The sequence below is a fragment of the Brassica napus genome, chromosome A3 (genome assembly GCF_020379485.1).
Source record: "Brassica napus cultivar Da-Ae chromosome A3, Da-Ae, whole genome shotgun sequence".
Taxonomy (NCBI): domain Eukaryota; kingdom Viridiplantae; phylum Streptophyta; class Magnoliopsida; order Brassicales; family Brassicaceae; genus Brassica; species Brassica napus.
The window spans coordinates 17,597,584-17,623,836 of NC_063436.1; the positions used below are offsets into that span (position 1 = coordinate 17,597,584).

Genomic DNA, 26,253 nt, shown 5'->3' on the forward strand with positions numbered 1-26,253 from the left:
TTCACGCCTGACTGTATCACCCTGAGTAGCCCTATCTCTTGTAAATATTTTCTCTAATTTTCTGCATAATTCGTCTTCTCCGGGAATTGAAACCCATATCTCTTTATGTAGAAATTGCGTTGTCTGGAATTTAAACCCTAGACCTAGATATGGAAGTCTTTAAACCTTGACCACTAGGCTACGGTGTTTCCACGTACTTTGATTGATTACAATGACTGTATTCGCTTTGCTACAGATTGTATTCGTTGGACTGAGCTAATTTTATGATGAATAATTTGGGAAAACAATCTCTTATCATCTAAGTTTCACGATATTCGATGGACTTCCTCATGCACATTTCTTCTCTTCGTTAATTTTATGAATTTCGGCGTTAATTTGTTGTAAAAATTAAGCTAAAAACATGTATAGGTGAAAATTTTAGATAAAGACTACCAAAAGTTACAATTATAGTTGGATTTTATTTGGTTTGTCAATTTGGCAAGTACTTTATTGTTTGTAGCACAAAAGAATATTTAAGCAAAAAGTATATACATAATACTTACCTACATAAATCGTAAACAAGTAACCACTAACCACAAACTAATATGAACCAATAATATTTCTACATCGTATGTCGGAACAACCATATGTCAGCTTGGGATTGAAAACATTATCTATAACCCATTGTCATAATTGAATGGCGCAAAACAAAAATCCACAGCTGGTACTAGTAGAACAAGATCATCCATCTTGATTTTTTCCTCATTTTTCTAATCAGCTCTTCGTCACTTCGTCTATCAATTTCAGGATCACAAGAGATTTGTATCATACATGTTTAAAATATGAAGGCTAATAATATATATGTTTTGTGAGTTCAAGGATTCTACGCCCAACCAGAATCAGTACTAGCATCCTTCCTACGCCCAACCAGAATCAGTACAATTGTCCTAACGGTAAGGCCCAATATTTAAAACTCTAGTTTACTTTTGAATAGATGGGTCATTGGTTGTTAGAGCCATAAGTATCTAATTAGAACTGATTTACTACTCATTGTCTTTTTTTGAGCAACACTAACTTAATAACCTATTTAGCTTGGCTCAGTTCCACTCTCTATTCCTTCATGCAAGATCTTCTAAAACCAACAGAGACCCTGATCGTTGTCTCTCGATCTAGAATGTGTTACCTCTTTTGACTCTTGTATTGTGTGGTAAAGCAGCTAGTTGATTTTTTTCTGTTTGGCAAAGGGGTCTCATACTAGAGAGCCCAAACCAGAGTGAGTACAGAGACAGGCTTTGACTAGAGAGTGTAAGCCCACTTGAAGTTCTTTGAAAATAAGAAAAACGACAGAAAACTAAGGAAGAAGATAACGAAGAGATGCCGGAGAGAACTCCAAAGAGTTCAATAGGGCAACTGTTCGTCGAGATTTCTCCAATGAGCTCTTGATAATCTGATCAAAGCCAGATCTTTGTGTAGCCGAGAGAAGCAGCGTGAAGCTAGTTGACATGTATTGGTGTTTATAGACATACAAATGCGGTACATTATGTATATTATTTTTTCCTCGGTTCCATTTTCCATATGCATGTTTGGAAAATTTGACCAAAACCCTTACTCGAGAACAGAATCTACAAGTTAGAATTTAAGAATAAACCTAAAATATGAGTGAGATATTTGTAATTGAGTTACATTATAATTTCTAGTTTTCCATATTCAAGTTTTTTATTTAGTTCAAATAGTTTATATATATTCGTTCCACTACTTAATTTAGCGCGCAGAGACATGTAATTAAGTTAACCGACGAAAAATATGTAGATGCATGGTCGTAGAAACTAATAGAGAATTACCTTTCATTCTCGTGAAATCATTATTCAACAAGACTTGCAAGTTCTAGAGTTAAAGTCGGGAAGAGTGGAGCTTACGTCAACCTAAGTTCATTGGTGGGTTCATATCATAGGAAGATTCCAAAATAAACCTTTTTATGTGCATACGAGACGGTGGCGGGAAGCTTGAAGAAGCAAAACGGTCCCATGCGACGCCGTAGCGGAGCAGCTACCTTTCTCCGCCATAGAATAGAATAAATGTGGTCCATTAGAGCACCTCCAATGGTGTTACCCACCATTGGAGTCCTTAGTGTTTTTAAATTATTATTATTTTTTTTTTTGAATAGTTAAGGACTCTAATCATAATTGTGAGTCCAATGGTGTTATCCACTTTGGAGTTCTTAATTTTTTTTTTTTTAATTGAATCTTAAAAATCAAAAAATTAATAATTTTGTAAAACATTTAAATAATAAATTATCATTTATTAAATGACTAAATGTAAACATACAAATTTAAACATCTTCATCATTACCAAATTTGTTCCAAATATTGTGAATCAGATCATTTTTTAATTGTTCATGTATACGCCTATCACGAACATGACTCCGTACGCCAAGCATATTACCGAGATTTGAAGGCATGTCGGTAGAATATGACATATCCACCTGTGAACTTCTACTCGAGTCTCCTTCTTCAAACGCAGATGTATCAAACTGAGTATAGCCATCCCGTTCATTTTCTACTATCATATTGTGCAGTATGATACATGTTCGCATAACCATCCCTATTTGTTTCTTGTCCCACAAAATAGCCGGGTTTTTCACAATTGCAAACCGAGCTTGCAATACTCCAAAAGCCCGTTCTACATCTTTTCTGGTTGCTTCTTGAACTTTAGCAAATAACTCGGCTTTAGGACCTTGAGGGAGTGAGATAGATTGGATAAATGTTGACCATTTCGGATATATGCCGTCGGTGAGGTAGTACGCCAAATCATACTGGTGTCCGTTGACCACGTACTGTACACTTGGAGCTCGACCTTGTAAAATGTCATCAAAAACAGGAGACCGATCGAGGACGTTAATATCGTTTAAAGTACCTGGGGGACCAAAAAAAGCGTGCCATATCCAAAGATCTTGTGAAGCCGTAAATCTCTTTAAACCCAACAATCGAACCCTATAAACTGATGAAATTAACATGCATCCACTCCAGAAGTAAAGAAATTGAACAAAGAGCTCGGATTTACCTTCAACAAAGACGCTCTCTTATCGCCTCTTCTATCCCCTTTCTTATCGCGTCTCGTCTTTTTTTTTCAGTTGCTCGCGAAAATGAATGATTTTTCTCACTCATACGAAACACAACCCTTTTCCCGAGCCAATGATGAGGTGCCAGCACATCAAGGATTTGGTCCTTAATTCTCTTAATTAAGGACTCATTCTTAGCTTGCCGATCTTTTTTAATATTATTTTAATTCCTTTACCTTAAGAATTTATGTTAAGGATTCACTTAACAGCCCGCGTTGCGGATGGTCTTAGTCTGTTTCGTTTCTGTGGTTTCTATAATAACACATCAAATCCAAATGCTTAATATGGTATGACGTCTAACAACTATGCTACTTGAATTGTCCCATCAGGACATTAAATACGTGGTAGATTTATGCCTTCTAATTTATAAACTTGTAACTTTGTGTTGATTAGTATCTATCTTGGAAGTTTTTTCATAGCGTCTTTTAATCCTATGTTTGATATTTGATTCATCAAAATAATTACCGAAATTGAGTTCTAATATATATATGATCAATTCATTTCAGATTTGAATTAAATGTTCATAAACTTTGATATAATAATCTTAAAAATAAACATTTTCGACTCAAAGGAAACAAAACCTAAATGTCAAGCCCTACATATTATGGCTTTTGAGTTAAGTTGAGATGGTAATATCAATGTATATATGTCATCTTCATGAAATTAAAGTTCTGCCGGCCAACTCATTTTGCTACTATAAAGTTGCTATCAGTTTTATTTAATTTAGAGCTTTATAAAAAATTATATATAGTTATTTTAACGGGGACGTATGTATTGTATAATACAGCGGGGATGGGAATATGTGATAAAAATATTATTTTATTTAATTTTCTTAATCACGCCACCTTATCTAAATCAGAAAAGAAATACTGCGTGATATAGTTTTGGCTAATACTCCTATAAGATAAGGAAAAAATATGACCTTTGAACGATCTTTACGATAAACAGGAAACATGTTAAATATTGAAATTCATTGAACTATAATTGATTTGAGAAAAGAAATACAAGGCTAGCTAAAAAGGCGATATAGTTGTCAGTAATTTATTTTGGCTGTAGAGTATGAATTGAAGAGCCCCCACACCATCGTTCCTTTGATAATAACTTCATACCTACCGTACGTACCAGTGTGTTTATAGTTATATGATACGTACGAAGCAGTGCACCCTCCTATCTTGTACCAGTACAAGCGCAGAGCCCAAAAGGAGTGACAGAAGGACAGTCTGAGTTTGGCCCATGAGTGTTGGTACTCATTGAGTGATGCTTTATGGATAAGGAATAAAAGAATAACGGTATTATGCTGAGTCATCGACAGAGCACGTGATCTTGTTGGTCAGGTGAAGAGCATGAGGAGGTCATCAACCATACGGAGAGTAGTATAAGTAGAGAGAAGGGAGAATAGAAATAGGTATCAGTTGTATTGTCAATCTTGTTCATGAAGGAGAGTGAGTAAACTCCAAAGAAAAACTCGCTGTACTTCGTTCATTGATTAATACAACGTTCGTTCTTCCTATTTTCTTCTAAGTTACACGTTTGATACATCCAAAGTGTATCAGATTGGTATCAGAGCAGTCGAATCTGGGAACCATGCCACCAAAAAAATCGGATCTGGAGCTTACCTTGGAGCAGCAGACGAGCCGGATCTCGTCCCTGGAGCAGGGTATGAGCGATATCTCCGAGCTTAAGCTGTCCATGGGTGAGATGAAGCAACAACTCGCGACCATGTTTGGCCGTTGGGAGCAAGAGCAGAAGGAACGTGACGACGAGAAACTTCGGGTACGTACGTTGGAGAAAGGGAAGGGCCAGATGTATGAACCCAGTGGATCGGGTGCTACGATCGGGAGCAGAGTCCATGAGGGAGACGATCGTTGGGGTCCGATGAGGTCACCACCGCCGTTCTCCGGTCGGGAGGAACGTTCCAGCGGTCGAGGTTGGGGGGGTCAAGGATCGGGTTTTCTGGGTGATCGCACACCTTGGAAGACTCGTCGCTTGGAGTTACCAACGTTCGACGGTGAAGAGGCGGAAAGCTGGATCTTACGAGTGGAGGAGTTTTTCGATCTGGGTGACTTCACGGCGGAGGAAAAGTTGAGGGCGGTCCGTTTGTGTTTCACCGGTGACGCGTTGCTTTGGTTCCGCTGGGAACGAAGCAGAAACCCTTTCCGCAACTGGGGTCAGCTCAAGCATCGCGTTTTGGAACAATATTCTACCATTATCGATGTGACAGCAGCGGAGAAGCTCTTGACTCTTCAGCAGGACGGGACGGTGAAAGCGTTTAACCGTGAGTTCATCTCACTGGCTTTTTACGCACCAGAGATCGCCGATTCTGTGTTGGAGATCGCCTACTCTAATGGGTTGAAGTCGAAGATTCGCGCGGGTATGAAGATGTTTGACCCGCGTAATCTCGATCAGATGATGAAAATGGCGAAGAAGGTCGAGGAATGGGAAAACGATGAGGAGGTTGGTGGGCCTCGTACAGTCAAGGCCATTTCGGGGAGTCACCATTCCTCATCCAAGGCCGCGACTACTGGACAGCCTCAGACCCAACAGCAAAAGAGCAAGGCCCATGTCGGGCCTACGACCCAGCGTAATGACGGAAATAGGGCTCAGCAGACGCACGGGAGGCTGAAACCCCCTTTTCGGAGGCTGACACCGACGGAGGTCGAGAAATGGAAGGCGGAGGGCTTATGTTTCAAGTGCGATGAGAAATTTCACCCAAATCATCCTTGTGCGCAGGCTCAGTTGACCGTTTTGATTCTCCATCCAAACGGCATTGAGGAGGAGCTGTTGGAGGAACCATGCGAGCTGATTACCGACACCGGGGGAGTTGAAGTGATGGTGGCAGAGGTCTCCATCAACTCCGTGGTAGGCATTGCGTCCCCCAGGACGATGAAACTTAGGGGATCGATTGGTGAGACATCTGTGGTAGTGTTGATCGATAGTGGGGCGACACATAACTTTGTGTCCGAGAACTTGATCAAGAAGCTGGGGCTCACGGCGAGTTCTACCGGTTCGTATGGAGTGCTGGTTGCGGGAGGAGTTAAAGTACAGGGAAAGGGTGTGATCGAAGGGTTGGAGCTGCAGTTACCCTCGTATACTATCAAGACGAGTTTCTTGCCACTTGAACTTGGAATAGCTGACGTCATTCTTGGTATCCAGTGGCTTGATACTCTGGGCGAGATGTTGGTCAATTGGAAGGTCCAACAAATGAAATTCTGGTGGGAAGATAAATGGGTAACCTTGCAGGGAGATTTGAGCCTGCACTCTGCAGAGGTGTCGTTGAAGTCGTTGTGGAAGGCGTTGGGCAAGGAGGAAGAAGGGATTATCGTGGAATATGGAGGTATTCAAAGGGAGGAAGTCGCGTTGGGGGTGACAACGACAGGAGGTTGGGGACCGTTGTTACAACAATTCTCTAAGGTTTTCGAGGAACCTACGGAGCTTCCTCCTTCACGTGGGAAAGAGCATGGAATCACTTTGGAGTCAGGGGCACGACCTGTGAATGTTCGGCCGTTTCGCTACCCGCAGGTGCAGAAGGCGGAGATCGAAAGGCAAATAGCTTCTATGCTCGCAGCTGGGATAATACAGGAGAGTGGAAGTCCGTTTTCCAGTCCGGTACTCTTGGTAAAGAAGAAAGACGGGAGCTGGAGGTTTTGCGTGGACTATAGAGCGCTCAACAGAGTAACGGTGGCTGACAAATATCCCATTCCGATGATTGATCAGTTACTGGATGAGCTTCACGGCGCCACCATCTTCTCGAAGTTGGACTTGAGGTCCGGTTATCACCAAATATTGGTTAAACAAGAGGATGTTCCGAAAACGGCATTTCGCACACATGATGGACACTATGAGTTTTTGGTGATGCCCTTCGGGCTTTCAAATGCACCGGCTACCTTTCAGTCCCTGATGAACCAAGTTTTCCGTCCGTATCTCCGTCGTTTTGTGTTGGTGTTCTTCGACGACATTCTCGTATACAGCCGCAGTGAAGAAGAGCACAAGGAGCACTTGACCATCGTGTTACGAGTTTTGGAGGAGCAGAAGTTGTATGCGAATATGAAGAAATGTCAGTTTGGCAGTTCGCAGGTGGAGTACTTGGGCCACATAATCTCGGGGCAAGGCGTAGCGGTGGATGGTGAGAAAATCAAGGCAATGCTCCAGTGGCCGATACCCAAAACGGTGAAGGAGTTGCGTGGATTTTTGGGCCTCACCGGTTACTATAGGAAGTTCGTGCGGGATTATGGAAGCATTGCCCGGTCGCTCACCATTCAGCTCAGGAAGGACCAGTTTCAGTGGGACGCTGAGGCAGCTCGGGCTTTTCAATCCCTTCAGCGCGCTATGACGACGGTACCTGTTCTGGCAATGCCAAATTTCGAGGAGACATTTGTGGTGGAGTCGGATGCTTCCGGGGTGGGGTTAGGAGCAGTCTTGATGCAGAATCACCGACCTATTGCCTACTTTAGTCAAGCTCTCACCGACCGCCAGAAACTTAAGTCCGTTTACGAGAGGGAGTTAATGGCGATCGTATTTGCAATTCAAAAGTGGCGTCATTACCTGATTGGCAGGAAGTTTGTGGTACGCACAGATCAAAAGAGTTTGCGGTTTCTTATGGAGCAGAGGGAAGTCAACCTTGAGTATCAGAAATGGCTCACCAAGTTGTTGGGATTTGATTTTGAGATTGTGTACAAGCCGGGCTTAGAGAATAAGGCAGCTGATGCTTTATCTCGCATTGTGGGCGTCAAGGAGTTATTTGCAGTCTCAGTGGTTCAGGCTCTGCAGTTGGAGGAGATCGCTAGCGAAGTTGACAAAGATCAGGGGTTACAACAGCTCATTGCGGAGTGGAAGGAGGATCCGGCTAAGCACCCTGACTTTGTTTTAATTCAAGGTCGACTGTTGCGTAAAGGGAAGCTGGTAGTTCCACAGTCTTCCTCATTAGTGGGCGTGATAATGGCTGAGTATCACAATGGGAAGCTTGGAGGTCATGGAGGAGTTGTCAAAACACAGAAAAGGATTGGAGAGATTTTTTTCTGGGAGGGCATGATGACTGACATTCGCCGGTTCGTTGCTTCTTGTGCAGTCTGTCAGCGCCAGAAATACTCGACGTTGGCTCCGGGAGGTTTACTACAACCACTGCCGGTTCCTGCACAGGTTTGGGAAGACCTTTCAATGGACTTCGTTGAAGGCCTTCCCCGCTCTCAAGGGAAAAACACAGTGATGGTAGTAGTGGATCGATTGACCAAGTTCAGTCACTTCATCGGGATGAGTCATCCTTTTTCTGCAACAGATGTGGCTATGTTGTTCACTCAGGAGGTGGTGCGTCTGCATGGGTTTCCCCGCACCATTGTCTCTGATCGCGACAAGGTCTTCACGAGCTCCTTTTGGAAGGAGCTGTTCCGTCTCTCTGGTACCAAGCTCTGTTTTAGCACGGCGTATCACCCACAGTCGGATGGACAGACCGAGGTTACTAACCGGAGCATGGAGACCTACTTGCGCTGTTTTGCGGGGGATAAACCCAAGACTTGGTTTCAGTATTTAGCGTGGGCAGAGTTCAGCTATAATTCTTCATTTCACTCTTCACTCCAGATGACCCCTTTCCGGGCTCTTTATGGGCGTGATCCCCCGTCGTGGGTGAAGTTTGAAAATGGCTCAAGCTCGAATGCGGGTCTTGAAGACCTTCTCCTGGACAGAGACGCAGCTTTACAACTGTTAAAGGAGCACCTTCATCGCGCTCAACAGATCATGAAGGAGCGCGCTGATAAGCATCGCAGGGAGATTGAGTTTGCTGTTGGTGATTGGGTCTACGTCAAGCTAAGGCCGTATCGACAACGTTCCTTGGCCAGGCGTTTAAATGAGAAGCTGTCGGCAAGGTACTATGGACCGTTTGAGGTAGAAGCACGGGTGGGTAAGGTGGCTTACAAGCTCAAGCTACCGGAGGATGCGAAGATTCATCCCACCTTCCACATCTCTCAACTTAAGAAGGCCGTTGGCGACACTACCGACAGTTCTCCCTTACCCCCGCAGTTGAGTAGTGAGGGTGAATTGCTGGTGCAGCCTGAGAAAGTGGTCGAAACAAGGGTTAATGGTCGTACTGGGCAGCGTGAGGTGTTGATCAAATGGTTGGGTCTTCCTAGTCATGAGTGTACGTGGGAGTGGGCATCAGCGATAGCGAAGCGTTTTCCGACCTTTGACCTTGAGGACAAGGTCAATTTCGAAGGGGATGGTATTGATACGTACGAAGCAGTGCACCCTCCTATCTTGTACCAGTACAAGCGCAGAGCCCAAAAGGAGTGACAGAAGGACAGTCTGAGTTTGGCCCATGAGTGTTGGTACTCATTGAGTGATGCTTTATGGATAAGGAATAAAAGAATAACGGTATTATGCTGAGTCATCGACAGAGCACGTGATCTTGTTGGTCAGGTGAAGAGCATGAGGAGGTCATCAACCATACGGAGAGTAGTATAAGTAGAGAGAGGGGAGAATAGAAATGGGTATCAGTTGTATTGTCAATCTTGTTCATGAAGGAGAGTGAGTAAACTCCAAAGAAAAACTCGCTGTACTTCGTTCATTGATTAATACAACGTTCGTTCTTCCTATTTTCTTATAAGTTACACGTTTGATACATCCAAAGTGTATCATTATAGTCTTGAGTTAAGAACTTAAGATCATACATAATCATAGATTGTTAGGTCTGATTTTGTCTTAATCACGAAGGGGATTGTAAGTACTCCTACACATATTATTATTGTCCTTTTGTAGTAGCAAGTACTTCTTCACAAGAATACACCTTCATACTCTCTATATATTCACTTCAATTCTCACAACTTTCACAATATCCTTTAGTATCTCTCATTTCTCCATTTTTTTTTCTTCCCATGCCCAAACAAGAAGAAGCTTTCTTCTCCCGACACTCTCTTCCGGATTCAGAACATCTTAATCACCGATGGAAACAGTTAAGACCTCCAGGTTCATCACCGAGGTGACTCCCGCTAAGTTGATATCTGCGACGAGAGAGCCATTCAAGAACATGTTGACCACAATCTCCGAGGAAGATTTCGACTTTGAAGAGTTAGTCAGAGCCACCGCAGAGAGACTCTCTTCGTCGTGTCCAGGCTTCTCTTCCTGGTCTCTTGGTCACTACGCCAAGACCAACACACTCTCTTCTTCTTAGACCATTACATTTTTTCTTTACTTTTCAATAAGATGAAGAAGAAATCATACGTTTCTTCGGTTGATCTTTCATCAACTTGTTTAAAGAGAATCTATTTGTAATCTCTCAGCATCAGAGCTGTTTGCTTAGTTTTATATTTTCTCTCGGCTTCATTTTCAGTTGTTACATTTTTGATCGATCTTTCTACTAACTACCAACAAACAATCCATTTATTTTTGTTATTACACAAAATCAAAACTAAAGCCAAGAATGCTCTTATCTTAGTCTACACTGGACTAAACTATGTACGTTGTGTAATCATCCATAGTGGAGTAAAAAGTTCAGAGAAAGCACAAAATATTATACAGTATGAGATCTTTTTTTTCTTCTTCTTTTCCGTTAATTACTTGTTACTCTCTTCCAAAAACGTAACAATAATAAAAACTAAATTCACTTTTCACCCTCTCAGGAAAAAAATCTCCGTCCGCTCTCTCTGTATCTCACACAACCAACGGGAGCGATGTGATGAAACTGAGGACAGAGGAGAGTATAGAGGGACCACGTAGAGACTTTTAACCGGTTAAGCAAACCATGAATGGTTCACGAGTATTTCTCCTTGCCAATTGTCCGGAGCCGGTTTACAAGATGCGCTTTCAATTCATCTGGAATCTGAAGGGAACTTGATTTTACATCTCCTCCTGCACAGGGTCCAACCGTTAAGTCACGGAATGAGTTCAAAGAAAGCACAAAGCTACAAGAAGTCAGAATCTTATCTGTTCAAGTTCCAGCTAAGTATAACATAGAAGTTAGAGAACAGAAACAAAGTCGGGTTTCACACTTTCACTTACTTTTTAAGTCGTTGCTATCTTCACCATCTCCTACTGATCGCTCTGTACACGCATGGAGGAGTGTACTTGATCATACCATCCGCATGTCCGTAGAAATGAGGACGCGTCTTTCTTCAGGCTGAGGAAAATATGCAAACACATTCTATGTTAGCTACTTCATCAGAGACAAGAGGAAGTTATTAAGAAGAGGCATAAACCGAAGTTACCTCTCTTTAATTGCTTCAAGTTCATCCTGAGACTGTTCCTCCGGCGAGGAGCTCGGACACGTACGGTTGGTTGCTGAGAGGCGGAAGCGAGAGAGAGAAAGAAGACTCGCCGTCGCCTCCGGCGGAGACATCTCCACGAATCTTCTAGAAGAATGTATACAGATCCAGGAGGATCAACACGATTTTTCTCTGTTTGGAGGAATGTCCCTGTTTGGATCTGAAATCAATCGCTCTTTCAATTTTTATTTTATTTTATTTACTCTTCTTCTTTGTTTTTTCACCGCGTTAACCAAAGGATTAAAACGAACATTGAATAAGGTAAAATTTATATTGGTGACCTTTTTTGCTTCTTCACATGATCACATCATTCATAGATTAGTTTCATACTCTCTCGCATATTTATGAATTTTTTTTATACAAGTCGATTTAATAATATGTAATCGACTTAAAATGGCTTTGTCACAATGTAAATCTACGTATTTTCTTCACAACACCTTGTCATATATTATTCACATTTACATGTCTCGCTACAAAATGGTGCCCTAATTGAATCTTTAGTTCATGACTGAAGAAACATTATACATTTGTAAAAGATAAGTGAGATATATATACAGTAGTTCTAGACTTTGAATCGATAGCCTATGTCCCATGCATGTACGAGTACGACTTGGTCGTGGACGCAATCAGCTAGATTAGGTCGGTCGATCGAGTAGCTCGTTTTCACATTCCTAATTTCAAATACTTTGGTACTACACTCTGTTTTGCTGCCGTCTGCTTTTGATGATCGATATTAGCATATTGGTATATTACACCAAAAATGAATAAACAATAGTATTTAAGTAGTACAAACTTACAATAGAGTCGTCGAGTCTTTTATACTAACTAAGCGTTATTAAGCAAAATAGAGAGACCAGATATAAAAAGAGAAATCAAGAAAGAAGAAGAAAGGAGAGGTGTGGCATTTGATGCCGTATAGAAATAGAAATAAGGATATGGGTAAGGAGGCTGCTGTCCCTTTGGGGACGGAGGCGGCGATGGCGGTGAACCTTTTCCATTGGAAGAAAGCGGTGGAGGTGGCGGTGTGGACTCAAAATAGTAAAATCTTGGTGGTGGCGGTTGGATGACTGTGATTAATGGTGGAGGTGAACCCGGTTGTGGAGAACGTTTGTGAGGCGGTGGCGGTGTTGGTGGCGGAGAAGATAACGGCAATGAGGGAGACGGAGGTGGCGGCCGTGGGGGAGAGGATGACGGCAATGAGGGAGACGGAGGTGGTGACGTGGAGGGTGGTGGTTTGGAGGGAGGAGGAGAGCAGATGGTGGGACAGGTGGAGCATTCACTGATGCAAAGAGGAGTGAGAACATCTATTTGGTCGGACGATGTTGATGCAACTTGTATGATCATGACCATCAGGGTGATGATAATGAGACCCATTTTGATGATCTAAAAATTGGTTTTTGGAGTGAAAATGTTCATTGCTTAGTTAATTGGTTGAACATATATAAACCACTTAGGTGGGTTTGATACAAAGATGCTTTCTTGATAAATTGTGTTTTGCTGGAAAGTTAAACATTGGAGAATTTTAAAAAGTTCAAAATGACAATGTATGTTAAGTTACATATTCTTCTTTAAGGGTAAAGATGTAAACATAATATTTACAATTAGCTTTACAAATTTACAAATGATAGGTGATAACCCATATACAAATATTAATTTGTTTATTTTGACTATTACATACAAACATTGTGCTTGAAAAAATCAAACTGATTATGTGGGATAATATGTTTCTGCTTAGATGAGAACCATATGCTAAGATTATTATATTCCTTTCTCAATGTGTACTCAACAACCTATTTAACTAGAAATAATTCTAGAACCAAAAAGTGTCAAACTCTCCACATTCTTTTTTGTTCTTTCATTGTTCTTTTATACTTTGCCTTCAAAGTTGGATTTCAATTTCATTTATAAGATATTGGCATTGGATTGATTCTTTCACCTTTAATACATTATTTCTTATATTTTTCTATACTCTCCGTCTCTTTACTCTGAGAAAAAACTTAAGTGGTATATGTAGTTGTAATCTGGTGATTTCATATGTTAGATCCCAAATTAACGTCTGGAGGTAACTGCAGATATATATACAATGGCAGTATATGTTCCCGATACAACCAACGATATTATTAGAAACTAATTCGTGATATCTCATGGGAGTTGATCACTTAACATATTGTTTAAAAATCTTAATAGTACCTTTGATCATATTAAAACTCCTTTACAGAAAAGCATAAGAGAGCTGATATCTTATCAACTCCTTTAACAGAAAAGTCTAAGAAAATTGATATCGTAATTACTATATGAGAGGGTTTCTTTAAAAGCAATTAAACACGCTCAATAGTTTTTGTCAAGAATCACTATAACACAAAAGGCAAAAAAAAAAAACACCTTGGTGGTTCATCTCACATTCCACATTACCTTAGTGATATATCTCATTCAGCTATTACACATCATTTTTGCTTATAATATGCATATTTTGTATCTTCTACCTGCTGCATATTAGCATATCTGATCTAAAGGTACAATACAATATGACCAATTGAAATTGGGTTACAAAAATGACAATGTATTGAGTTCAATTGGCTAGCTAAGAAAGAAATGTTTTATCAAAACGTTTTATATAGGAAACGGATTCATGTCTAAATCATAAGTTATTTTCTCTTGTGACATTTGTTTGTTGCAGGTAAATCATTTGCAAATGGAAAAAAGACATGTGAGTAGCCTAGAACATTTGTGGTATTTTGCTGGAATCGCTAAAAATCATGAACCAAGGAATTTGATTGGGAATCACAAAGACTCAAGAAAATGACTAAGAACATGGTGAAATGGTTAATTTAGTTGCAAATAGTTTGGAACAAACAAAAAGGATGGTGGGAAACAAATCTTAACAGGGTCCACCCGATAGTTGCATGATGCTTTTAGTGCAAATTTTTAAAGCCAGCGATCACATCTCATCTGGTGATAGTAAATGAAGTATGTCCGTAGAGATAACATTCCAATGAGCAAGTTAATCCATGTATGTCACCGAAAGAAATCAATTAGTATGGGTGAATATGTTTTGACATTTCTAGACTTATAAATCTTTTAACTTCAGTTCTTAACACGAAACTCCTAAGTTGAGGTAAATCATTGAATCTTCGATGCTAATGCGACTGGGAACCTGCATACGGCATATAACACTTTCTTCATCCATCATGAAACTCGTATTATCACGTTATCCATTGAAACAGTTGCAGTTCAACTAAATTCTTCCAAATCGAACATAAATTCTTAGAAATTAATATTTTCACACTTTTCGTTATTAGCATCTAATTAGATAAAAATAATAATATAAACTTTAAAATTAATTAGGTGACATAGACATTTATAATTGATTTAAGTATTAAATAATGCAAATTAAAGTTAAGGACTAGTTTGTAAATAAAACAGTTTCGTTTCAAGAAAATGAAAACTGAACAAGTACTGCTCAATTCTTCAAAATTTCAAGAAATGAAGAGAAAAAATGAAGTATCAATAGAACAAGAAATAGAACAAAAAAATGGAAAATGAAGCATCATTGGAAATCAAAGTTTTTATAAATCTTTGTGAATTTTTATGAATCAAACTAACACATCCCAAAACAAGTGGCCAATGTGGAGATGATTGGACAGACACGAGATACATGTTCTACTCGCCAACGCTTTTGGTGTGTCAAAGTTAATCATTTTTGTGAACAAGATGGATACATTCATGTGGTTCAAGGAGATGTATGATGAAAAACAAGAAATGTTGGTACCATTTTTGACATTGTTTGGTTATGACAAAGATAAATGTATGCATTAAATTTAAGATTTTATCATGTTTCATTCATTCTATTTCAATTGAGTATGCATTCATTACATATTATTTTATAACAATTTGCATTACCAGTTGTTTATACTCATTGATTATGTCTTGTGTTGTATAAATGTCTATTAGTCGCACAAATGTATTTGTTGTCGTAGTAGAATTCTTTAAGCGGCCTAAGAGGAAAATGCACATTTCCTTTTAGAAACTTTTTCATAAGGGAAACACCTCTTGATTATCTGGATGCTCTTATAGGATGTTTACAAGGTTGGTTACCGGCCCATGATACACATCAATTTACTCGTCGTGGAAAAATAAAATAAGCTATTTTCATTTTGAAATGCTTTGATTAGTCACTTAAGAGATATATGTATTTAGTGTTTCTTTATTAAAATCTAATATTTTTGTTTATTTTTATGTTATGTGTAATAGTTATATCATATAATAATGCTTAACTTATAATAAATAGCCTTTGTGCCAGATTACTATTAAAACAAAATAATTAGATTAAATTAGTAAATTTGAAAAAGTATAAGAAAGTGTAAGTGGGATATGACTCGTAATGATTGTTAAAATTCTCAAATTTCTATTGTTATTTGTATGTAGAAGGATTAGTAAAATGTAGTGTTATTGATTAAATGACGGTCTAATGATTTACAAAATCTATTGTTATTAAAAAAATGGATTTTAATGATTCTAAAATTCTATCAAATCAAATCTTACATATTTCCTATAGATTTTTAAAATCATTATACTTGAATATTTTCATAAACTTTTTAAATATGAAAAACTCGAAGTCTTTAGAAATTCAATAAATCTTTTGGATTTTAGGATTAAGCAGCTCTACATAAATTCTACTTCTACTTACCCCTCTTAAAATGTTATTAATAATTAATTTTAAAGTGGTGATAGAATATTTAGAATTTTTTTTTTGAAGAATGAAACAAACCATTTAAAAACATGAGATTTTGTTTCATTTTTTTGAAGAAAAAAAATGGAGTTAACCATTAGAAATGTTCTAATAAAAAACTCTAAGAAACCCGATATCTTAGATACTGTGTGAGAGGGTTCTTTATAAGCAAATTACACATGCTATAGTTTTGTCAAAAGGCACTAGTTTCAGTAACATAAGCCCATACCTCCTATTTTATATTTTCAAAATTTTGCGTTGTGTATATCTACCAAAAGTATGTAGACCGGTCAAACAGAAGTATCATCAAATCATGTTGTTATTTGAATCAGTATAACAGAAAAGGCAAAAAACACCTTGGTGGTTCAACTCACATTCCACACTACCATAGTAATATCTCATTCAGCTATTACACATTCTTGCTTATATAGTATGTATATTTTGTATCTTCTACCTGCTTCATATAGCATCTGTGATCTAAAGGTACAATACAATATGCATAAACAAAAGAATCAAAGTGAGTTTAGTCTTATATCTTATACGAGGAGACACCAAAATAACATTTCCAGAGTCCTCTTTTCATAAGAAAGAAGTACCAGCGAGTCCATGATGCAATAGATTATGCGAGATAGCATCTCTTGCCTTCATTGCAGTAACCGATCTCAATCCGTTTTCAGGCAAAACCTCATCATCAACCACTTCAACCACCAGCTCCCTCTCCATCTTCTCCCCTCTCATCTCACATATGTTATGAAGCACACAGCAGGCACCCAAAACCGTAGGCAAATCCTGAAGCTTCACTTCAGTCCTCTTCTGCAGACACGCCCACCTTCCTTTCAACCTCCCAAACGCTTCTTTAGCCACTCTCTGGACCTCACTCATCTTCTCGTTAAACGCGTGCTGCGTCCACGTCAAGTTATGCTGCGTGTACGGAACCAAAACCCAGTCCAACAACGGGTGACCAACCCCACCAGCGACCCACAAGCCTTTCAAAAGACCTCCGTTGTTAGCTCTTTGATACAACAACGACTTCTCCAACACCTTATCATCAGACATCGACCCGGGCCATCCGATACACAAGTCCGTAAAGACACCCCTCGGGTTCACAACCGCTTGGATTGTGATGGAGTAAGAAGTCTTCTGGTTCCTCTCAGTATGTCTTTTATTAAAATAAGCAGCGACACTAATCTTAGGAGCTATGATGGGTACATGAGTAGTGTACATAGACCCAACAACGTTTGGTATACCAGACATGGACTCGTACGTCTCTCTAATGCCTCTCAAAGACTCATCATCAGGCCACTGAAGATACTTAGGCATCAAAACATCTTTAATCGCTTTGCATACCTCGAGAACAAGCTTGTGACAAGTCGAGATTCCTAAACCGAACTTCTTGGAGACGAGACGGAGAGGCTCTCCAGTAGCTAACCTCCATATGCAAACCGCGACTCGCTGCCGCACGGGAATCGCGTTTCGTAACGCGGTGTCTTCTTTCGCGACCGCTGCGTTCAGCTCCTCGCAGATTAGCTCAAACGTGGATTTGGACATTCGAAACGCTCTTTTGAAGTCCTCTTCCGGGTAGTCGAAACGGTTACACTCTTCCCACCACGCTCTGCTCCGGTCCTTAACCCATAACCGCCTCTGCTGACCCGTACCGGCCGAACCGGACCCGGTTATCTCGCTGCTCTCGCCCTCTAACTCAAAACACTCTGTCGCAGCGGCAGACACGCAAGCGACGGCGCGTGAAGCGCGTGAGGCGCGTGGCTTCTTTGTTTTGATATCTCCGTTTTCCTCGTAGTGAGCGTTGAGATCGGAGTAGTATTCCGACATGGTTCTTGCTCTTTTTCGGTAATTAGACTGGAACTCGGACAATTCGCGGCGGGAAGCGACGGTGCGAGCTTCCTGGTCTTGCTTCTCGTGCTCCTCCATCAAGAGCAAGGAAGTGAAAAAGCCCTTGAGGTTGTTTTTGGTGTCGTGGGACGACGTCGTTTCTACATCGCCGTCGAAGACGTTACAGACTGATTCTTCTTCTTCTTCCTCGTCTCCGGCTTCGTTGCGGAAAACGGCGGCTTTCATTGATCACGTTGTTGTGAGGTTGCTTCGGGAAAAGGTATCTGCTTTGGATTGGAGGAGAAGATACCTTTCCTTTTGGTTCATAAATAGAAAATCTTGACGGATTTTGAGGTGAGACAGAACCATGTGGTACGAGTGTGAACACGCAAGTTGACTTTACTTGTCTTTTCCAATATTTATTTTTATTTTTTTCTATAACTCTCATTTCATTCTTGTTACATTCTTTAGTTTTTTTATTTTATTTTATACTTAGAACATCTACATTACTCTGAAAAAAGTATCTAACAATTATAATTACTTTATAAAATTAAATGATAAATAATATGAACCAACTATATAACTCACAATTGCTAATTTGAGAGAGGGATTCTTATTTTCTCTTTAGTAATACATATGTTTTTTTAATGATGAAATACTACATGAGAACTCACCATTCGAAATACTCTCTGGGTAATTCGAATTTGGAAGCAAACTAGTATGTGAATACGTTTCTCTAAGTTGGCTAAATTTAGAAGCAAACTACTTTGATCATGATCGAGCCAATAAAATACTTTTCTACTAAATCTGCGTGCTTCGTGCTATTCAAAGCAAAATTATTGACCACGTTTTTACTCTAATTCTTTTTAACACTAGTTTAGCATGCCTGACCGCAGACATCAATTTCCTATTGAATTTTTTGTCAAACTGAATAATTATTGTGGCAATTTATAAATTATAAAATGTAAAATGACAAATAAAACATTAATCACAGTAGGCTCTGCGTGAAATTTCTAAAGTGACGAATATAAAAACACTAATTTTGGAAATTAATCTTAAAAATAACTGATATATTTGAACATTAATTTTGTGAATAATGGTGATAAAAATAATCTAGTGAATATTTGTGTGTGTTTTTTATACACCACATGAACCACTATCTTTTGTATGTGATATTTAACAATATAGACTAACTATAAAAGGTAGCTGCAGTTATGAATTAAATATGTTCTGCTACTTGACAATGTGAACTAACATTTTTAAATGGTAGTCACAATTTTTATATTCTTACATACTAATATCTTCTACCTTATTTATAAATTGAAATAGTTTGTCTTTACATCATATTACGTTGTTTGTTATACTTGTGGAGTAGGTGTGAACACACATATCTTGTGAAGGAACCGAACATTCGCAATTTTTTTTTAATTTTTACATACTAATATCTTTTACGTTATTTATAAACTGAAATAGTTTGTGTTTACATCATATTATTACACTCGTGGAGTAGGTGTGAACACACATATCTTACGAAGGCACCGAATAATGTTTATTAATATAAGATTTCAAATGATTGTACTAATCGAGAAGGTAAGAGGAAGGAGTGTGAACACGTAAAGGAAGTATCGGACACATTAGATGGCCGATGCAGACTTTTGGTCCCACGCTTTTGTTTCTTTTTCCTTTTTTTTGTTTACTCCAGTTCCCAAATGAAGGCACTAGTCATGAGGCCAATCTCCTAGTTTTTAGTTGTTTATTCATGCATCTTACACCCTGTTCGGAAACTCGCTAGGCGCTACGCGTGCGGCACACATGGGCCTAACGATTTATTGAAAAAGCGGAAAAAACTCGGGGAGTACGCGGGGAGGAATTTTTTGTACTTTTATACGTATAATACCTAATTTATATGTATAATACAATATATTAATGAGTAATACATGTGTATGTATAAAATATCCTTTACTAAAATTATAGATTTGTGAATAAATACCAAATTAATCACAAAAATATAATTTATATATTAGATGAATTGTGAGTAACAACGTTCAGTTTTGTATGTGGTCTGGTGGTATTAATATTGCTTTTAGTCAATATGTCTCAAGTTCGACAGCTCATTTTGTTATTTTTTTTTTTCTTTAAGAGAATGGCATTTACGTAATTATCATTATCTTCTTCATATCCTTACATTTTCTATTCCTGCAATTCTTTTATCTTGTCACCATATCTTGCACTTCTACGAATGATTAGACTCGATTCAGCATCATTTAGTCTCGATTTGATCTTTATTGGAGTTGACAAATCAAAATCACAACTTGGTTTTGGTGGTTTTAACGATTTATACTACGCGGATTTAGATAATTAATCGCCGATTACTATTAAACTACGGTGTCTGCGGTCAAAACTCGGGTTGCCGGATAATGGCACCGATCATGTCCAACTCGCCACGGAAGCTCACCGCACAACGCGTTCTCGGCCGCTTACTCGCCCAGGCGGGCGAGTTTTAGAACAGGGATCTTACATAGTGGCCTCTTCCATTCACATGTTTGTTTAATCAGAAATCACACATCATTGTTTTTAATCATGAATCACACATGTTTTCTTAATCTAAATAAAACAATAACGCAATTAACCATGCATTTTATTTAAATAACTCAATGTTTCGAAATTCCAACATAAGTAGTTCTTGTTAGTTTACCCTTATCACATGATTCGAGAACAAAAGAGAAATTCTAAACTACGTTTTTTCAGTGGTTTTAGATTATTTTCAACCCACTTCTTATTTCTATTTATATATTTTCCTCTAAAATAGATAAACTCTATTATAAAGTGAAAATACTTTAATGTATACCTATATAATAGAGTTCATCTATTTATAGGGAAAAATATAAAAATATGCTATTTCCACTTTTAAATATAAAGGTAAAAAATAATTTTCCTCTATGTTTTTTTCTGAAATAGAAGAATTCTATTATAAATGCATACATTAGAACATTTTCATCTCTATAATAAAGATTTTTATTTTATAGGAAAAAATAGAGATGTACATTGGAAATGCACTTGTCCTATATCCTGATGTGTCGCTATGAGCACTACATGCATGCATTTGAAATATACCTGCTAATCCTATTATCTACAACAGACTCGTAATTAGAAAGTTTTTTTAGGTAGAGTTGTTGATAAACAATGAATATATCTGCATCGGATCTTTAAAAATGCAAAAGAAGCAAGACATGTGACACGACATCTAATGCCTACATGCAGATGAATAGATGATCATCCAACTCCCAGCCTCACATGTTAAGAGGATCACAGACTTGCCATGTAGAATTGTAAGAAAAGTCTTATTAGAAGATTAACAAACTGGTTAGATTTTTGATTTATCTAAGGGACTAAGACCATCATTATCGCGTTCCTTAATGACGTCTCTTAGGGTTAATTTAATTTTTTTTTTAAAAAAAAGCGGAAGACACGGCTGTTAGTTCATACGAAAAAGGTGATTTCCCACTTTGTTATTGTCCTTGACGGACAGTGTTTTGTAGTCTGTTAGTTCATACGAAAAGCCTAAACGATTTGGGCTCGTAAGCTTATAGTGAAACCTATTTTCTGTTGTATGAGGCCCATTACACCCTCGCACGCTTTACTTGTTTTTCTCAGTTTTATAATTCATCATATACTACATCAATTACAAAATTGGACTCTTCTAGCCTGAGCGGTTCAGACGTAGCAGTTACAATTATGAGAATTTGTGAATACGGATGGTTACAGTTTTTACCGTTTAAAAAAATTTGTATGACTGATTATACAGTTAAAAATTAGTACATTTGTGAGATACACATGATTGGTTAAGTATCAAATGCAGCAGCGATTAAATATTATATTTAGAAATTTATAGTTTTAAATTTTTAAAACTTATAAAAAATATTTTTATTTTTTAAATTTATAATATTAATTAAAATATAATATATATATATATATATATTTTTAGTATTTTATAATTCCAATTTAATTTTTTTATAGAATATTTTTATTTTTGTATTTATATTTTTTAAAGAAAAAGAAAAAAATTATCTTTCTGCAACCCCCGCAACCGCAAACGCTAACTAGAACCAGCTTTTGAATTTATGAGGTTTAGAACTGTTTAAATGATTGTTGCAAAACGCCAACAACCGTTACTAACCGCAAAATCTGCGTTTGCGGATAGTAGTGGAGAAATAAGTCACACCCTTAGTGTTAGGGTCTGACTGGTTAAAACGCAGTGGTTGCGGTTGCGGGAGTTTGCGGATGCGGATGGTTGCAGTGTCTAGCGGTTGTAAGAGATTTATATGACTGGTTCTGCGGTTAGAAATTGGTGCGTTTGCGAGATACTTATGACTGGCTATCTACCGAATACAACAATAGTTAAATAATAAATTAACAATATTTACATTTTATATAATTATAAAATATCAAAAATCATAATATTATAATAAATATAAAAATTATATTTAGAAAATTATAGTTTAATTTTTTTTTAAATTATATAAATATTTTTATTTAAAATTTTTATAATATAATTAAAATACAATAGATATATTTTAGCATTTTTTTAATTCTAATTTAAAAATTTTATTGCATATTTTTTATATGTATATTGTTTTAATTAAAAAAATCCTCCCGCAATCGCCAACGCTAGCTGGAACCAACTTTTAAATTTATGAGGTTTAGGATGGTTTGAAGCAGTTTAAAGCGGTTTGAGTGATTGTTGAAAAACACCAACAACTACTACCAACCGCAAAAGGTGCGTTTGCGGGTGGTAGCGGAGAAATCAGTAATATCCTAAATTCTAACCCAAATCGAGCTTCATATTTGTTAATATATATCCAAAACAAATTTATAATTTATGTTCTGGATATCAAAAATCTCGACCAAATCGAAATGCATAATAGTTTTTGAAAAATACATAGTTAACTAAATTTTTTAATCCCATATCTAGTTTTAAAATACTTTTGGAGATTTTGGTAGATTTACTTTAGGTTTTAGGTTGATTCATATACTTTCATTAATTTGTGTAGCTTTTTTTTTTTTTTTTTGAAACATTTGTGCAGCTTTTTACTGAAAATTTCAAACAATGTATTAATATTTTAAAACTATTTTTCAGATTATTTCGGTAATTTTGATTTTTGAATAATTTGGGTATTAGATAACCTTAATTTATTGGTATTATATTGATAATCTGAAATCCGAAAAAAGTGCCTAGACGATAGACCCATCATCAAAAAGAAAGAAAAACAATTGGCTTCTGAAATTGTTATCCTCCCTCGAGATTGTGAACGATAATACGAAAGAGAAGTTAAGAAACACACAAGTTGCTTGTGGATCAGACACAGACCCATCTGATCTTTGGCCGTATCTCCTCATCCATTCTTCACCTCCAGCTCCTCATCCATATATTATCTTCCCCACTTGTCAACTATTCTTACACTGTAACAAATTAAAACATGACAAGTATTTAACATTTAACTAAATAAAACGTTTGGATATATAATATAAGCTCTCGTTACAGTCACCCTTCATTTCTCGAGAGCTTCATTCCCATCCCATCAAAAGGTAAGTGATTATGTGTTCAAGCCACAGAGAGACTTGTATCTGAAACTCTAAGCCTTTTTACTCTTTTGACAAATTAGCATCAGAAGATGGAGATCACAAACGTTACCGAGTATGAAGCGATCGCAAAGGAGAAGTTGCCTAAGATGGTATACGACTACTATGCGTCTGGTGCAGAAGACCAATGGACTCTTAAAGAAAACAGAAACGCTTTTGCAAGGATCCTGTGAGTTTTTCTTTTCTTCTTAAGATAATATACTCTTTTTATTATATGGTTTCACAAGAGATGTGATTTGACATAATATACTTTGGGATGTTTTAACAGCTTCCGGCCTAGGATTCTGATAGACGTGAGCAAGATTGATATGACAACAACCGTCTTGGGTTTCAAGATCTCCATGCCAATCATGGTTGCTCCTACTGCCATGCAAAAGATGGCTCACCCGGAAGGTACAGAAACTCTTAGAAACCGAGTTATGTAGAGAATGAAAACTTGCTTTAGTATTAAGAATCGTTCTAATGGATACTAATACAGGGGAATATGCTACGGCTAGAGCTGCGTCTGCTGCTGGAACTATCATGGTATATTATAATATTGTCACAATGTTTTCATCTAAAGCATGACTATTGAACTTTTTGGTGTTATTAGTTTCATTAGCCATCATCCATGCATAAACCATGTCTCTAGTTTGAAGTATTTTCTTCCATGATGTTTTAGACCCTCTCGTCATGGGCTACTTCCAGCGTCGAAGAAGTTGCTTCCACTGGTCCAGGGATCCGATTCTTCCAGCTCTATGTAAGTTATCTAAGCAGCTTATTGTACAACCGTTGCTACGAACCGAGTCTGATTGGAGTCTTGTGTGTTTATTATTTTACTGTTTCGTTTAAAACCGCATATAGGGATTTAAATGCTGAAAAGTAGTCACGTTTGATGGTTCAGGCGTTATGATTTTTATGTGAAGGTATACAAGAACAGGAAAGTGGTTGAGCAGCTAGTGAGAAGAGCCGAGAAAGCTGGGTTCAAAGCCATTGCTCTCACTGTAGACACCCCAAGACTAGGTCGCAGAGAGTCTGATATCAAGAACAGGTAAAGCAGCATCCATTGCAATGTCATAAGAGTTTGATTGGATTCGAACATGCAAACATATAGCTAGAAATTGTAGATTAATAATGTGTGTTGATCTTCTCCTATAGGTTCACTTTGCCTCCAAACTTAACATTGAAGAACTTTGAAGGTCTTGACCTTGGAAAGATGGACGAGGTAAGAATCCATCAGATCATACCAAGTAATATAGTCTGCCTCCAGACAATGATCCACTATAGTTTCCTAATACTTTCTTGAACTTGTTATGGTTATTACCTGCAGGCCAATGACTCTGGCTTGGCTTCATATGTTGCTGGTCAAATTGACCGAACCTTGAGCTGGAAGGTACAAGAATACAACAAATCATAAGATAGTATAGCAACACATGAGTAGTTGGAATCATAAACTTGATCCAGACTTAACTAACTTTCATGTACGCCAACAGGATGTGCAGTGGCTCCAGACAATCACCAGCATGCCAATTCTTGTCAAGGGTGTTCTTACAGGAGAGGATGGTGAGTTAAAATCTGACAAACAAATGTTTTCCATCATTTTAGTTTCATAAGAATATTTGACCAAATCCACTACTATTGTTCCTCATGCAGCAAGGATAGCAATTCAAGCTGGTGCAGCAGGTATCATTGTGTCAAACCATGGAGCTCGCCAGCTTGACTATGTCCCAGCCACAATCTCAGCACTTGAAGAGGTAGAGATCATTCTCAACTAAAAACATCAATTTGTGTTGTCAAGAAGTATTAATGTTATTCTTATGCGTTCAGGTTGTTAAAGCGACACAAGGACGAGTTCCTGTCTTCTTAGATGGTGGTGTTAGACGTGGCACTGATGTCTTCAAGGCACTTGCACTTGGAGCCTCAGGGATATTTGTAAGCATCATCATACTTCCATTTATCAGTTTAAGCTCTTTGAAACCATTGAAAGTACTAACAACACATTATCTTTATGCCCTCTCAAATCTCAGATTGGAAGACCAGTGGTATTCTCACTTGCTGCTGAAGGAGAAGCTGGAGTCAGAAAAGTGCTTCAAATGCTACGTGATGAGTTTGAGCTAACCATGGCGTTAAGTGGGTGCAGGTCTCTCACTGAGATCACACGTAACCACATTGTCACTGAGTGGGAAACTCCACGCCATTTGCCCAGGTTATAGAGAGGCAACACAAAGAAACAGAGAACAGCAACAGCACAGACCTAAACCTAATGAGATTCTTATTATATTGGTGACTTGTCTTCTACGTTACCATTTATCTCAAGAACTTGTTTTCTTGCTGTATTGAAATCACATAAACAATGACTGGATGGCTAGTTCTATACCTTCAGTCCATTCTTCATCCTTGTAGCAATGCTACTTGGAGATTCTATGTAATGCTATTTGGCTACTTTTTTTTTTTTTTTTTGTGTGCAAATTTGGCTACTTCTTCTTTGTAGTATTTTCTATGTAATGCTATTTGGATTTTTAGAACGTTTCTATTGGTATGGTAATATTTCAATGAAATTCCCCAAAAATATATTATAAATTATCTCTTGTTTAGATATTTTAAAAGGAAAAGAAAACAATTATTGGCTTACAAATTATTAGGAACACACAAGCTGCTAGTGAATTTGACAACACACAATCTATCTGATCTCCTTATCCATTCTTCACCTTTAGAATCTCATCCATATAAGT

At 38.0% G+C, this 26,253-nt stretch overlaps 4 protein-coding genes across 6 annotated transcripts; 2 read left to right on the top strand and 2 right to left on the bottom strand.

Moving 5' to 3' along the window:
• Positions 1–9,877: 9,877 nt before the first annotated feature.
• LOC106376271 lies at positions 9,878–10,405 on the top strand. The gene has a single exon (XM_022720706.2). The coding sequence runs from the start codon at positions 10,026–10,028 to the stop codon at positions 10,251–10,253; it is 228 nt and encodes a 75-aa protein (XP_022576427.1). The 5' UTR covers positions 9,878–10,025; the 3' UTR covers positions 10,254–10,405.
• A 1,699-nt stretch (positions 10,406–12,104) lies between these two features.
• LOC106374542 (extensin-like) lies at positions 12,105–12,789 on the bottom strand. The gene has a single exon (XM_013814544.3). It carries the CDS (start codon positions 12,715–12,717, stop codon positions 12,169–12,171), a length of 549 nt encoding a protein of 182 aa, XP_013669998.1. The 5' UTR covers positions 12,718–12,789; the 3' UTR covers positions 12,105–12,168.
• A 3,584-nt stretch (positions 12,790–16,373) lies between these two features.
• Positions 16,374–18,291, bottom strand: LOC106439365 (protein ALP1-like). The gene has a single exon (XM_013880789.3). It carries the CDS (start codon positions 18,146–18,148, stop codon positions 16,652–16,654), a length of 1,497 nt encoding a protein of 498 aa, XP_013736243.1. The 5' UTR covers positions 18,149–18,291; the 3' UTR covers positions 16,374–16,651.
• A 4,955-nt stretch (positions 18,292–23,246) lies between these two features.
• LOC106439366 (glycolate oxidase 2) lies at positions 23,247–25,963 on the top strand. 3 transcript variants are annotated; one of them, XM_013880790.3, is made up of 12 exons: positions 23,247–23,488; positions 23,566–23,711; positions 23,811–23,935; positions 24,021–24,067; positions 24,204–24,281; positions 24,448–24,572; positions 24,680–24,746; positions 24,852–24,914; positions 25,015–25,084; positions 25,175–25,275; positions 25,349–25,453; positions 25,549–25,963. In XM_013880790.3, the coding sequence occupies exons 2-12, from the start codon at positions 23,575–23,577 to the stop codon at positions 25,732–25,734; spliced, it is 1,104 nt and encodes a 367-aa protein (XP_013736244.1). In that variant the 5' UTR covers positions 23,247–23,488; positions 23,566–23,574; the 3' UTR covers positions 25,735–25,963. The 3 variants fall into 3 exon arrangements, with proteins under 3 accessions (XP_013736244.1, XP_048632400.1, XP_013736246.1); XM_048776443.1 differs by having other exon boundaries at positions 23,386–23,488; positions 23,561–23,711; XM_013880792.3 differs by lacking the exon at positions 23,247–23,488 and having other exon boundaries at positions 23,600–23,715.
• Positions 25,964–26,253: the final 290 nt, after the last annotated feature.